The sequence below is a fragment of the Danio aesculapii genome, chromosome 10 (assembly GCF_903798145.1).
Source record: "Danio aesculapii chromosome 10, fDanAes4.1, whole genome shotgun sequence".
Lineage (NCBI taxonomy): Eukaryota > Metazoa > Chordata > Actinopteri > Cypriniformes > Danionidae > Danio > Danio aesculapii.
Window position 1 is genome coordinate 1,177,709 of NC_079444.1, and position 16,862 is coordinate 1,194,570.

The 16,862-nt window shown below is 35.5% G+C and overlaps 1 protein-coding gene across 1 annotated transcript in view; it reads left to right on the top strand.

Moving 5' to 3' along the window:
- Positions 1–2,136: 2,136 nt before the first annotated feature.
- The window catches only part of mfsd14ba (major facilitator superfamily domain containing 14Ba), a 28,581-nt gene continuing 13,855 nt past the window's right edge, over positions 2,137–16,862 (top strand). Inside the window, exons 1-7 of the mRNA XM_056466882.1 lie at positions 2,137–2,440; positions 6,075–6,173; positions 7,664–7,726; positions 10,044–10,171; positions 12,002–12,116; positions 12,627–12,845; positions 15,557–15,670. Coding sequence (XP_056322857.1) covers positions 2,342–2,440; positions 6,075–6,173; positions 7,664–7,726; positions 10,044–10,171; positions 12,002–12,116; positions 12,627–12,845; positions 15,557–15,670 — 837 coding nt within the window. The 5' untranslated portion in view covers positions 2,137–2,341. The remainder of the gene's footprint in view (positions 2,441–6,074; positions 6,174–7,663; positions 7,727–10,043; positions 10,172–12,001; positions 12,117–12,626; positions 12,846–15,556; positions 15,671–16,862) is intronic.

Here is a 16,862-nt window from a genome sequence, read left to right on the forward strand (position 1 = left end):
CAGGCCAGTACATGTATCCTCTTCCTCCGCATCCAGGACTCTGTAATGTGTGCAGAATGTGGTTTTGCATTGTCTTGTTGAAATATGCATGGGAGTCCCTGGAAAAGAAAGCAGCATATTGTGCTCCAAAATCTCAATGTGCTTTTCAGCATTAATAAAACAGAATGCAAGTGAATTCACCAAGGGTGCTGACACAACCCCATAAAATGACAGACCCTGGGTTTTGGACTTGTTGCTGGTAACAGTCTTGATGATCTTTTTCTACTTTGGTCTGGAGCACACAGCATCCGTTTCTCCCAGAAAATACCTGAAATACTGATTCATCTGACCACAGTACACATGTCCACTGTGTGATGGTACATCCCAGATGCCTCCATGCCCAGAGAAGTCAACAGCGCTTCTGGACACTGTTAACATAGGGCTTCCTTTAGACACAGTACAGTTTTAACTGGCGTTTGTGGATGTAACTATGTATTATGGTACTTGACAAAGGTTTGCCGCAGTAGTCCTGAGCCCATGTGGTGATATGGCTCATAGATGAATGAGGATTCTTGATGCAGTGAGGGATCGGAGATCACGGTTGTTCAGCTTAGGCTTGCGCCCTTGTGCTTTACTCACTGAAATTCCTCCAGATTTCTTCAATCTTTTAATATTGTTCTTCACTGTTGAAGGTGAAATATCCAAATGTCTTCATCTCTTTCTTTGAGGAACATTGTTTGTTAGCGCTTCAATTTTCTCACGTATTTGTTGGCAAACTGGCGATACTCGGCCCATCTTTGCTCCTAAAGGACTAGACCTTTCCTGGATGCTGATTTTGTACTAAATCATAACTACAATCACCTGTTGACATCACCTGTGTCAAATCACATCATTATTTAACCAGTTTACCTGATTACTAGCCCTAAACTGCTCCTGTCACAATTTTTTTAAATGTGTTGCAAGAACCAAAATTGGGATACGTATTTATTTGAAAAAAACTCAAACAAAAAAACAATTAAAATCATGAGGAACACATTAAATAATGTTTGCTGTATTATCTGCAATGAAATACATATGAAAGTAAATTTAGAAATCACTACTTTCTTTTTATTTGCGTTTCCCATACTGTCCCAACTTTTTCTGATTTGAGTTGATAGATAGATAGATAGATAGATAGATAGACAGACAGACAGACAGACAGACAGACAGACAGACAGACAGACAGACAGACAGACAGACAGACAGATAGATAGATAGATAGATAGATAGATAGATAGATAGATAGATAGATAGATAGATAGATAGAGCAAACACATGGACACAGAGAGAAAGATGTTATTCATAGTCATCATATCTATAATGACAGCGAAGTGTCATCCTTCACTGTGATCTGAGCCCTGGTAACATCCTCTGAAAAGGGAAATCATCATCTGATAAGATAATACCGCGTGACGCACCTCAGTCACTCACCCAGTGAGAAACTGGACCCTCATCAGACTGACCCCAAATCAGCGGAAAGCTGCACATCACTGGGTAGCAGCAGGAGACGCTGGTCCAGGAACAGCAGCTCGCAGTTGCGAGCTCTGACCGCACGGGTTCGCTGTTCTGCAAAAAAAAATCACGCAGTTGTTTCTAGAAGAGATACAGCTCCGGCTGAAAGTTGTAATATTTATATTATTTATAAATTATCGATTAATTGTATTTTATCAAACATACCCCTCACATTAATGTAAAAACAATAATTTTACCAAATATTTTTCATATTATTTATTAAACTACCCATTAAATTGTATTCTTTCACGTGTACCCTTACCCCAACACTCACAGTAATGTAATAACAATAAATATACCAAATTTTATTAATATTATTTATTTAAATACTCATTAAATTGCATTTTATTAACGTATACCCCTACCCCAAACCTAGCCCTCACAGCTAAAAGCAATAATTATACCGAGTATTATTCATATTATTTATTAAATTAGCCATAATATTTTATTAACGCTTCCCAGTAAATAAAATACCCCTACCTTCCCAGTAAATATTAATTATAGTTGTTCAGTGTCACAAAATTTATGCAGTATCGCGATCAGTATCCGCAGCTGTATCCCTTCTAGGCTTAACCACGTAACACACACACAGCGGGCGGAGGAGAAACGGAACCGACAGCATCATCTCTATCGGTGCAGTGACTCTGTTGTTTTCGGCTGGATGTAAATAAGCGTTGGTATAGACTGAAGTGACCCTCGGCCGGCTGGACGGTTAAATTTCTCGCCGGTAAAGCTGGAAGGAGGCGGCGGAGCGCAGATATGCACCCAGCAGGATGGCTTCTATACAACTCACGTGAGATGTAATGATGAAATGGTGATGAAGATGATGATGGCCCAGGGCGAGAAAGACCCGAAACACACCAGCCGAGTAGTGCTGGTCAAGAGGATCATAATGAAGCATGACAATCCGGTAGGAAATGTACATATATCCGCAACTATATCACTATGTTAACGTTACATGTTAAATTCGAAATACCATTGACATCCATTGAGCTCATTCATTCATCCATTCATTCATCCTCGGGCCCATGTTTTTGTGTTGATAACATCTACTGTAGTTTGTCTAAATATAATTTTAGCATTTAAAAATGAGCATTCGCGTGACATGTTTGAGTATGACACGCATATTTAGACGTTTCAGACATATTATCCGTTCATAACTGCGTACGGTAGCACATCGGCTAGCTGATAAATCACAATTTTAATGTTTGAACACGGTTCATATCGCTGCTTTGGAGTTTAATGTATTTCTAAATGTCGCCCGAGGGCTTTATGATATTGTTCATCGTGTGTCAATACGTGTCGTGTGATTATATCGATCGTTTTCAGCAAGGTGAGGTGATGCTAACGGATGCTACATTATTAGCCGAATGAAACGCCGCTGCTGTTTATTACGTAACACACGTGAACGCGCTCACAACAGCGATGGATCTGACGCACGTGCGCCTCTCACGAGCGCAACCTGTTGTCATGGGGATGCAGAAATCTTCATTCATTTTTATTTATTTATTACTTACTGTCTGTGATGTCATTTGATCACGATGCTCAGGCACGTTTAGGGAGAGAATGTTAAAATACTCCATTTTATGATAACCCATGATAATCATTTTAGACGTGTTGTTTGCATACCTGTCGGATATGCCCCCACCAACAAAAAAAACCCCACCGAAATTACTAAATATGTTGTTCTGGAGCGGTTTCATTGTAAATAAACAGTTACACAGTCAGTAATGTGTATTATTATTATTATTTACAAAAGAAAAAAAGGTCATTTCAATGTGGTGATGTCATTGGCCCATGAACCTTTCCTGGGTTGTTGCAAGATCGGATATGGATGCGGTCGGAAGTAACGAGATTTATTTATTTTATTTATTAAATTTCACAGTTATTGTATTTTATTAACGTCTATCCCCACCCCAACACTACACTCAACCGTCACAGTAATGTAAAAACAGTAGTTGTTCCGAGTAAAAACAGTAGCTGTACCGAGTATTATTTATATTATCTATTAAATGACCAAATAAATTGTATTTTTTAACACCTACCCCTACCCCCACCCCAACCCTAAACCCAACCATCACAGTAATGTAAAAACAGTAATTGTACCGAGTATTATTTATATTATCTATTAAATGACCAAATAAGTTTTATTTTTTAACACCTACCCCCACCCCAACCCTAGACCCAACCGTCACAGTACTGTAAAATATAAATTATTGTTATAAGATGTCATTAAAAATGCTATGATAATTGATGGGCATATCGTGCTTCCGGCCGGCCGCGTATCCGATCTAGACTCTACCCATTTTTCCTGCTTGTTATCAAACTATTTCATAACTCTAACAAGAGGCAAGTCAATCACATCTTGTTAAAACAGCTATCATAACAAACTATCAATATGTGGCTCTTCCCTGCTGAAAAAACAGCTTAAACCAGCCTAAGCTTTAGATGTTATTATTATGAATTATGTATATATGTCTGTTCAAACACACACTCAAAACCCAGACTTATGCTCCGCTTCAAATCGCGTGTACAGAATCCGTATGGGCGTCTATTTATCACTATGGAGCGCGTCTGACAGTCACGCACCGCTATATGACTGTTTTGAGGATTGCATAGGAGGGGTGACAGCACCTGTAATGGAAAGGAAGGGAATCCCCCCGTTTTTATATCTATTTCAAAGGCTGCGTCCGAAACCACATGCTTCCATACAATATAGTGCGCTAAAATCAGTACACGAGCCGAGTAGTTTGTCCGAATTCATAGAATTCTAAAAACATGCGAGAAGTTCCCGGATGACCTACTACTTCTTGCGAGATTCCGAAGTGCGCATCCCATGCACGCTGTGCTATCCCATGATTCCCAGCGAGAGAATACATGAATGCGAGTAAGCGGCGCAACTGACGCGGGTAGGTCACGTGATCATGACAAAATGGCGGATGTAGTACATCCGAATTCCATTCATACTGCTCACATTCATACGGTATAGAATGTACTTTTCTAACAGCCGAGTAGTACGTTTGAATTCAAATGCAATGCCTACTGAACAGTAGGTAGTTTCGGACGCACCCAAAGTGTTTTCATGCCTAAAAAACGAACGCACAAAACAGACTTACATTTAAGAGCAAGGGTCGTCCCCTGGTGGTTCGGAGGTATGAGTTGCGTATATTGCCACCCTTTATAGAAAGATTGTAAATACAGGAAAATACCTTTACAGGATGATAGAACAGGATGAGAGAACTTTAAACTACGGGGGAATCCCGGGAAATACGGGAGGGTTGACAGGTGCCTTCTTCAAAACACTTTTACATTTTCTTAATTTTTAAAATAATTTAATATGTAATATAAACGTAGCAGGGGCAGCACGGTGGTGCACGATCGTCTCACAGCAAGAAGGTCGCTGCTTCGAGCTTCGGCTGGGTCAGTTTGCGTTTCTGTGTGGAGTTTGCATGTTCTCCCCGTGTTGGTGTGGGTTTCCTCCAGGTGCTCCGGTTTCCCGTGGGTTTTATTTTTAAAAATGTGTCGGAAAAAATGTATAGAGGTGCTAATAATTCTGACTTCAAGTGTATATATCTCAGAAAAACTCAATATTGCTATGTCATTCCATGTTTCCAGTATCCTGCAGCCGTACTCTCTGCTTTATGTCTAAATGGGATTAATTTAACGATGTAATTGAATCACTTTGGCTTTTATTAGTGCACGTTAACCATGACATCATGCAGGACTGTTTTCTTGCAGACTCTGAACTCAACTCTTTAGCTCTCCCAGCTCTTTTCACTCTTGTGTGTCTCAGAGGAATATCAATGAGCTCAGTCACACTGGCCATGTGACACACGTATCATACAGAGTGTCCACAGGGTCTTAAAATGTCTCATTCATTTTACTTCGGTTTAGTCTATTTCAGAGGTCGCCACAGGGGAATGAACTGCCAACTATTCCAGTATATGTTTTTTACGTTTTCTTCCAGCTGCAACCCAGTACTGGAAAACACCCATACACACTCACATTTACACACACACTCATATACGACGACCAATTTAGTTTATTCAATTCACCTATAGCGCGTGTGTTTGGACTGTGGGGGAAACCGGAGCACCCAGAGGAAACCCACGCCAACACGGGGAGAACATGCAAACTCCACACAGAAATGCCAACTGGCCTGCATTCGCGTGCTCTGGTTTCCCCCACAGTCCAAAGACATGCGGTACAGGTGAATTGAGTTGGCTCAATTGTCCGTAGTGTATGAGTGTGAAGGAGTGTGTATGGATGTTTCCCAGAGATGGGTTGCAGCTGGAAGGGCATCCGCTGTGTAAAACATGTGCTGGATAAGTTGGTGGTTCATTCCGCTGTGGCGACCCCGGATTAATAAAGGGACTAAGCTGAAAAGAAAATGAATGATGCTGATTCTGACGCTGACATCTCAAATAGAGATGGAAATGTTGCACAATCAGCTAAAATGTTGCTAGAGTTGGTTTTCATGTATAGGCGATATATATTGAATTATTATTATTATTAAGGCTGTGTTTTTGTTTGTGCTGCTGCAGGTCCAGCAGGGAATCGGGAAGCCCAGTGTGTATCACGCTGTTGTGGTCATCTTTCTGGAGTTTTTCGCCTGGGGTCTCCTGACCACACCAATGCTCACGGTGAGCTAATCTACTTTCTCTTCTTTTGTTAAAAAATCATCATTATTATGTTATTATTATGTTATTATTTATTATACTATTATAATAAATTGTTAGATTTATGTGCATGTTTAGTGGGAAACATACAATGCACACCACACACCAGCAGGTGTCAGTATAACGTTATAGACCACAGCCTAATCTAGGGGGAGCATCCAAAAACTGAAGAGAAATACTGCAAATAAAAACAAATAATTAAAGAAGATGTTTATGCCGATATTTATTAATTTATACAAGGATAAAAAAAAGAGACGGAATGAATAATAAAAAAAAATATTAATAATAATTATAAAACGAAGACTAAAATAATTAAAAATAATAATAATAAAAATAAGTCTAAGTATGGGTTTGACTAAAATGTTAATATTATTTATTATTTATTTGTTTATTTATTTATTATTTTTATTTACCTTTTCTTTTTTAGAAAATTAAAATAGGTAAAAAAACAAAAAAAACAACCAAAAACAATTGTTTGTTTTAACATAGCACCAAAAGAAAAACCTCTAAAAGACTATATTTTATTTTAAATGTAGAAGAAATACCATCAGCAGTTTACAGGATAAAATAAAAACAATAAAACATAACTTTAGACAAATTGAGAATTTCCAAGAGGCCCCTTAATAAAAAAATTAAATAAAATTATATATATATATATATATATATATATATATATATATATATATATATATATATATATATATATATATATATATATATATATATATATACCCTTAAACCTACCCACACCACCAAACCTGTCCATAACCCAACCCCTATCCCAACTCAAGAGCACCACAAGTGTTCTCAAATACATTATGAACACCGTAAGTACATTGTATTTATTTTTCGGTGTAAGTACATAGTAGTTAAGGACACTAATATAAAGTGGACCCTAATTTCTAAGTCCAAAAACGTGGTGTAGGTGAATTGGGTAAGCTAAATTGCCCGTAGTGTATGTGTGTGAATGAGTGTGTATGGATGTTTCCCAGTGATGGGTTGCAGCTGGAAGGGCATCCGCTGTGTAAAACATATGCTGGATAAGTTGGCGGTTCATTCCGCTGTGGCGACCCCAGATTAATAAAGGGGCTAAGCCGAAAATAAAATGAATGAAATAAGGCTGAAATAAAATAGAAGCATTTCATGAAGATTTATAATAGAGAAAATAGAATAATACTGAAATATTGGCACTCTAAGATACAGCGCTAAAATAAAATCTCAAATAAAAAAATAATATGATTATTTAAAAAATATATATGAATAAATACAATTGTAAGATATAAATAGTAATAAGTAACAATAGTTAAAGGAAGTATTTAGCATTTCTAGCATCTGGTTGTTCTTGTTGAATCATTCTCAACAAATAAATTAATTAATATATTCTATTATAGTTTATCTCAATACGTTGACATGATCCCTGCAGGTTCTTGATAAATGTGTATTTTCATTTGTAGGTTCTGCACGAGACCTTCCCCACACACACCTTCTTAATAAACGGCCTGATTCAGGGGGTGAAGGTGAGTGTGTGTCTGTGTGTGTGTGATGTGTTTTATCAAAGCCCCTTTAAAGCAAGTGTTTTCACTCAGTGGCCATCTTCGAAACATCTCTCAGGCATTCTGTTTGAATGGGGAAACATCAAAATCTCCAAGTTTGCCAAGCTTATGATTAACCTTCATACCCGGAATCATCAATGAAATTAAACTACTGTCTCTTAAGTTTCCTGTCTAAACTTGCATTTTTTTCCAGATTGCCCATGCTAACTCACACTCGAAGTCTAGATCATGAGATCAACCTCCTTTATAGCTGTTTATGTTTACGTGCTACACATTATCATTCTCTGAATAATAATAATCCAATCGTGCTGGTTCTCTGAATTACCGAATCTGTATGATGGCAAATCTCTTCATAAATTAACAGTGGCCTCTTTGTTTACAAATTTGTGGGCTTTCAGTTAGTTGCTGTCATGTAATTTGCATTTAAATGGTGGAGGCGGGAATTCCTGAGGTCAGACAGGACGGACTGTACCTCAGGTTCACTTCATTCAGATTACTAAACCAGAGAACATTTGTTCTCAAGTGTAGTTGGCTCATTTAAAAGTATGGATTTTAAGCTTTATGTAAATATATATAGTTGTCAAATTATATATACAAGTCAGAATTATTAGCCCCCCATTGAATTTTTTTTCTTTTGTAAATATTTCCCAAGTGATGTTTAACAGAGCAAGGAAATTTTCACAGTATGTTTGATAATATTTTTTCTTCTGGAGAAAGTCTTATTTGTTTTATTTCAGCTAGAATAAAAGCAGTTTTTAATTTTTATGAACCATTTTAAGGTCAAAATTCTTAGCTTATGTTTTTTTTCGATAGTCTACAGAACAAACCATCATTACACAATAACTTGCCTAATTACCCTAACCTGCCTAGTTAACCTAGTTAAGCCTTTAAATGTCACTTTAAGCTGTATAGAAGTGTCTTGAAGAATATCTAGTCTAATATTATTTACTGTCATCATGACAAAGAGAAAATAAATCAGTTATTAGAGATGAGTTATTAACACTATTATGATTAAGAAATGTGTTGGAGAAATCTGCTCTCCATTAAACAGAAATTGGGGAAAAAATAAATAATTCTGACTTTAACTGTATATCTCATGTCTGTGAGGCAAGTATTTGCTGATATTCCAGCACATTTGCCGACCTCAGAGGGATCAGAACAATAAAGCCGCCTTTCCACTTCACACAACAAATGACAAGCAACAGACCGGAAGTCGTTCATTTCCAATGGAGAATAGTTCAGGAGCTGCGTGGCGTTCCGATCATCTCCGTATGCGGAAAATTGGGATACGAATTGAGCTGCGGATATGTTGAAATATTTGAACTCGTGCAACTAGACCGTATGCATCCGGCCGGCCGGTTGTGATGTGTTCCAGTGTTGTCCAAGCAGGTCCGTGCGTGCGATAAGGGAAATACTAATTTTTTCACAATTCTTTGAATCAGAAAAGAGTCTATATTAAAAAACAAACGCATTTCTATTCATAAATGAGTAATAAAATATATATTTTTATATTGTCTGCACATTCCCTTCAAAATTTAGCGGTCGATTAGTTTCTAGTATTCATTCATACTCCCGTACTCGTATTTGTACTCCTTTATTTCGAACATTGCGTGAAATCAGCTTCTCTCCCATGGTGCACGACAAAAAAGAAAATTCTGTGTGACTGCCACAAGGGGGCGTATTCCGACAGTCTGTGCAGCTGAAAGGCGGCCTGAAGCTGCAGAAACTGTCATAAAAACACACGTATGGTCTGAGCCCCTCCCCCGAGGAATCGTCAGTCTTTATTGATTGATGATTGGCTCCTGTACTAGAAGGCGGGGCTTCATTTACCATATTGACTGTTACACTGTTCCCCATTCAAAACTATACGAGTGATGCGTCTTGTGTATTCTATTGACCTTATCTTCAATGTGGAAGTGCGCTCGTTTTTGCGATTGTTTTAGAACTTCCAATTCGGTTGCCTGTGGGAGAAATGACTAGGAATAATAAACGGCAGAAAACAGTCAAACTACTTGATCTACAAACAAGTGTGTTCATGATTATACAGACAAAATAGAATAATATAATAAGAAAATATCAGTTTGCAACGCCCAGAACGAGCCGTTTTTCACATCTAAAAATCAATCTAAGTGCATGAGAATGTAAGTCTTGAGTCTAAAAGATTCCAATGGCTGCCCCCGCTCATATGTCAAGAATAAGGTCAATAGTCTTTGGTTTTACTCTTCTTCTTCTTCTGTGGTTTTTTCTGTCTCAGTGATTAGTGCTTTGTTGTGTTCATCAGGGTCTGCTGTCGTTTATGAGTGCTCCGTTAATTGGAGCTCTATCAGACGTGTGGGGCAGACGCTCTTTTCTGCTGGTGACCGTCTTCTTCACTTGCGCTCCAATACCTCTGATGAGACTCAGTCCATGGTAAGAGCCACACACACACACACACACACACACACTGCACCATAGACCACTGAGTATACAACATACTAAAAAACATCAGAGAAATATGACAGGGATTCTGTAAAATCTCACAAGCACAATATATTTTGTCATTTGTGTAATTAGATTTTAAAATATGCACAATTAAAAAATCATAATAATGAAAAAATAAAAATATGTTTTAATATTTATTTATTATTATTATGTTAATTTTAAAAAATGTTTTTAATTAAATATAATAATAATACATATATTTTAATATTGTTACTATTATTATTATTATTATTATCATTATTATAATTATTATTATTATTATTATCATTATTATTATTATTATTATTATTATCATTATTATTATTATTATTATTATCATTATTATTATTATTATCATTATTATTATTATTATTATTATTATCATTATTATTATTATTATCATTATTATTATTATTATTATTATTATTATTATCATTATTATTATTATCATTATTATTATTATTATTATCATCATCATCATTATTATTATTATTATTATCATTATTATTATTATTATCATTATTATTATTATTATTATTATCATTATTATTATTATTATTATTATTATTATCATTATTATTATTATCATTATTATTATTATTATTATCATTATTATTATTATTATTATCATCATTATTATTATCATTATTATTATTATTATTATTATTATCATTATTATTATTATTATCATTATTATTATTATTATTATTATTATTATCATTATTATTATTATCATTATTATTATTATTATTATCATCATCATCATTATTATTATTATTATTATCATTATTATTATTATTATCATTATTATTATTATTATCATTATTATTATTATTATTATTATTATTATTATTATCATTATTATTATTATCATTATTATTATTATTATTATTATCATTATCATTATTATTATTATCATCATTATTATTATTATTATTATTATTATTATTATTAATATTATTATCATTATTATTATTATTATTATTATTATTATTATTATTATCATTATTATCATTATTATTGTTATTATTATTATTATTATTATTATCATTATTATTATTATTATTATCATATTTTAATTAAATATAATAAAATATATTTAAATTTTTATTATTATTATTATGTTTACATTTTTAAAATGTTTTAATGAAATATAATAATAATCATATTAATACATTTTAATATTTATTTATTGTTGTTATTATTATTTTATCAACATTATTATGTTTTTAATTTTATTATGCTTTTAATGAAATATAATAATAATATATTTTAATTATTATTGTTATTATTATTATTAATATTATAATTACTATTAATTTTACATTTTAAAAATATCTGTAATCAAATATAAAAATAATAATACAAATATATTTAATTTTCTAAAAATATATTAAAATATATTATAATGTTTCATTTCAGTCATTTGAACAATAACATATATATTGATAATTTAATCCTGTTTTATTATTTTATAAAAACAAACATGTATATTCACTAGATTTGTGTTTTTTTTTTTTTTTGCAATAATCAGGCAAAAGTTTATAAATTATTATTATTATATTGTAAATAAGAATGATAGATATTTGTATTTTTATTCATCAAAACAAATGAGGACAACGTCACACACACAAACTCAGTAATTCAGTAATCATTTGAAACGTATTTATAAATGTATTTAAATGTATTTATTTTTCGTGAGCAGCACTGGTTTTCAGATGGTAAAATGTTCTGTGTCAGTTGAAACTTATTTTCTTTGCCATTTCTTGTTGTTTTTAGGTGGTATTTCGCCATGATATCAGTGTCTGGTGCATTTTCGGTCACTTTCTCTGTGATCTTCGCTTACATCGCAGACGTGACAGACGAGCGGGAGAGAAGTACGGCCTATGGACTCGTGAGTGGCTTTAAAACATTTATTCATTTTCTTTTCGGTTTAGTCCCTTTAATAATCTGGGGTCATCACAACGGAATGAACCGCCAACTTATCCAGCACATGTTTTACGCAGTGGATGCCCTTCCAGCTGCAACCCATCACTGGGAAACATTACAGACAATTTAGACAATTTACGCAAACGTATTGCGTATTCTTCATTTTTTTGACCACTGGACTATATTCTGCCTCTATTATCACGTTTGCATTGACTTGTATGCAATCACTCGTAAAAGTACTTGATTCCCCATTTAGTGTGAACTCAGCATAAAAGTGTCATTATCGCCCCCTGTTGGATCGGCGTGACCCAAACATGCATCGCAGAGCGTTTTGGCGTTTTCATGTGGACAAAAAAAATGAAAGCAGGCATAACTGTTTACAAATATACCTGTGCACGTGTGGAAAAGGCCTTGGTATTTGTTTCTCGTCATGAAATCCTGAAGGTCTTTCTCTTTTGCCTGTGTAATGTTTCAGGTTTCTGCGACGTTCGCTGCAAGTCTGGTCACCAGCCCGGCCATCGGCGCGTATCTGTCGGCCAGTTATGGTGATAATCTGGTGGTGCTGGTGGCAACTCTCATCGCCCTGGCCGACATCTGCTTCATCTTGCTGGCCGTCCCAGAGTCGCTGCCTGACAAGATGAGGCTTAACACCTGGGGGGCTCCCATCTCCTGGGAACAGGCCGATCCCTTCGCTGTAAGAACACACTCGCACTGTTAACAAATACTCTCCTTATGCTGATCCCAAAATTCTGGAATAGTTCACCTCAGATTGACACCCATGTTTAGGGCGAACTATTATGTCCCTTTTAAAAAAATAAGATGATCTTAATTGTGGCGTTTTGGTGACTGTCGCTTTAAATGCAAATGAGATTGTGCTCTTTTCAGAAGAGGGCGGAGCCACAAATGCCTGTGTGTCAGCATAATGGCAGATTCAAAAACAAGACTAATGTCCTATGCTAATGAGTGAGAGATGGTCACTAGTGGCCGGGGCTTTCCCCCTCTGATGACCTGTACAAAGGGAGAATGTCAATCAGAGTGTTTCTGCGGACTGTTTTTATCAAGTGTGAATATAACAAAATAAAATTTATAAATTTTACCATTAGAAGCTGGATATATTCACACACGGCTGACAATCAACTGTGTTTAAACCTTATATAAAAGTCATTTTTGCATAATATGTCCTCTTTAAAGGGATAGTTCATCCAAAAATGAACATTTACACTTTATTTACTCACCTGTAGGGTCATTATAGATGACAACGTCTTTGACTCCCACTATGTTCGACCCTCACTATATTCGGAGGCAGTTATAAATATTTACATATTTGCAATCAAAAGAATTGAAATCATTTCTTAATATGTATTTTCTTTATTTTATATTAGGGCTCCATATATTTTTTGCATTTAATTTTGTCTGAATGATTAAACATAATTTATTTTTTACACAAAAAAGATTTTATCAATTGAAATCAAACATTTCTTTTTTTTATTTTAGCAAATAAAGCAATCATTTAGCCGTCTGACATTAAAACTTTTAAGCTGTACTCAAGAACTGTGCTGTCTCTGATTTATTCATTCAAAATTATGCATTATACGGTCAGTTTTATCCATATTTTGTAGAAAATGAAGGCACTACATTTATTCTTTCTTGGGTTTTTTCATGACAGCGAGCACCAAATGGCCAGCCCCTTAATTATGCAGAATTTTAAGGGTTAATATAAATTAAACAGATGAGATATAAATATCCCCCCCTCACAGTTGACATATATTATCTATAAACACCAAACCAGTTTTTGTACCAGGCTGTAAACACCTCTTTTTCTGCTGTAAAGCTGGGCATTTTAATACAGAGGGTTATATAAATTTGCTTTCTTTTGGAGCCAGCCTCTAGTGGCCAGTCAGTGAATTGCAGTTTCAGTCACTTTCGTATTTGCTTCATGAGGGAGAGGGAGAGGTTGCTGCTTGGTTGAAACAAGGGCTACAACATAACTTGGAAATAATGCGATATTGTTGTTGAGTGTAGCGATGACAATATTGCTTACAACAAAACCAACTTTAAAAAAAAACAAACGCTATTTTATCAGCAAATAAATTTTTTAATGTAATGATCATACTAAAATAAATAATAGATATTTGACTTCAAAACACCACGAATGAATGAATGAATGAATAAAAACCTTGGCGAAATTCAGATTGTTATTTAGCCGATTTCCTCTCTTGTCTTCAGGCATTAGTGTTTATTTTCAGCTCTAGGTGCAGCTACTGGAGAGGTGGGGATGAAAATAGTAAAGGCCTCATCTGATTGGTCAGATGTGGATAAACAACTTATGCATGTAGCACATAAAATGTATTAAATTTATGGCACTTCTCTGTGATATGGATATACTATTATCACGGCAACGATAATTTTTCGAAATATGGTAGAGAATTATTATCCCTTCTGAATTATTAGCCCCATGGACATTTTCTGTTTAAAGATAAGATTTCTTCAACACATTTCTAATCATAATAGTTTTAATAACTGATTTCTAATAACTGATTTATTTTATCTTTGCCATGATGACAGCACATAATATTAGACTAGATATTCTTCAAGACACTAGTATCAGTGTTGTCAGATGTAGCTGACTGATTCCTGCCCAAAAACTGTCCAAAATACGCTGAAAACCAAAAAGTGCCGCCCAACAATCAGTAGACTATAATCACAAGCGTTTCTACACTGTTCTAAGCATTTGTATGCGAAGAACTGGGGCTATGGCATCTCTTTAGGAGATCAAAACAGGTTTATAAGGGCAGACCGGGGCTGGCGGGCACGCTGTTGCAAAACCCAAATTTTCACTACCCGCCTATGTCATTTTTTACCCGCAAACCGCCCAATCTGGCAACACTGACTAGAATTCAGCTTAAAGTGACATTTAAAGGCTGAGCTATGTTAATTAGGCAAGTTAGAGTAATTAAGCAAGTCATTGTTTAACAGTGGTTTGTTCTGTAGCCAATCGAAAACAAAATATTGCTTATGGGGGCTGATAATATTGACCTTAAAATGGTCTTTAAAAAATTTAAAACTGCTTTTATTCTAGTCGAAATAAAACAAATATGACTTTCTCCAGAAGAAAAAATATTATAGGAAATACTGTGAAAAATTCCTGAATCTGTTAAACGTCATTTGGGAAATATTTGAAAAATATTAAGATATAAAAAATCACAGGAGGGGGTGAATAATTTTGACTTCAACTGTATATAGTGCAGCCCCAGTTGAAACATAAACATGTTCTTCTTTCAATATTGGCCTAATCAGACCCTCAATAAAGAATACTGATTTACAAAACACATGTTATATCACAGGAGACTTAAGTTTTACAAGATACTGTATGATTTATTGATGATCCATCTTTGTTTTTTGCAGTCTTTGCGTAAAGTTGGCCAGGACACAACAGTTCTGCTCATCTGCATCACAGTATTTCTGTCCTATCTGCCCGAGGCGGGTCAATACTCCAGCTTTTTCCTCTACTTGCGTCAGGTAAGAGGTTTATTTGTGCTTTTTAATGAACAAACGTGAAGGGTCTATATTTAATATTCCCCCATTAAGCCAGCTGTCTGCTTTAGTTAATCTTGCATTAGCAGTCTCTCCTGCAGGCAGTATTGCTGGTGTTTCTCACACTCATGATTAATTAGCTGAGACGCCGCCGCTGATGCTCCAACTGCAAGTGTATTAGAGGAAACCTGCTTCAGATAAGGTTAACAAGCAGCAGCAGTAAACAAAAACACTAGCACTGCAACGGTGTGCATGATCAACAAAATGCAGACAGGGATAAAGTATATAATTCATTTTCCTTCGGCTAGTGCCTTATTTATCAGGGGTCACCCCCGTGGAATGAACCGATAACAATTCCGGCATATGTTTTATGCAGCGGATGCCCTTTCAGCCATAACCCAGTACTGGGAAACACCCATACACCCTCTCATTCACACACACTTACTCATACACTACAGCCAATTTACTTTGATTCATCTATATGTGTTTGGACTGTGGGGAAACTGGAGCACCTGGAGGAAATCCACGTGAGCTTGGGGAGAACATGCAAACTCCACACAGAAGTGCCAACTGGCCCAGCCGGGACTCGAAACAGCAACCTTCTTGCTGTGAGGTGGCAGCGCTAACCAGGGCTTGACATTAACACTCCTCAACCCGCCAAATGCAGGAAGATTACAGCTGTGGCGGATTAAACAGCCGGTTGAAAATACATTTTAAATTGCAGTTTTCTTAAAAGCAGGGTTCGACGATAAGGATGGCCTAATATCCGTGCAAACGCGATCTTAGAATCGAGAAGCAGCAGCAAGCAGAAGAAAGCAGGTGAATACCAAATGAGAGGATGATCGCTCGTGCTAACAGCTGATGTGATGCGTGCGACTGTTTAAAACGTGTGCGCGCTCCCGTTTCCTTGCGTGAAGCAACTGTGACTGGAAACGCAACTTGTGTTCTCTTCTCTTTTAAATAGACTTGACAAAAAGTGATGAACATGCACCCGCAGTCTTGCTGCTTTCAAGAGCTCCAGCACCGGATGCTTTCGCTTTGACCAACAGATTATTAATTGGTTACGTTAACCGTGTGCGTGTGGTCATCCTTTCATTGTCGCACATGATATTTTTCACCTGTTTGCTTTTGCGTACAGTTATTTTTGTTAATATGGTTTAATTATCATCCTTTAAAA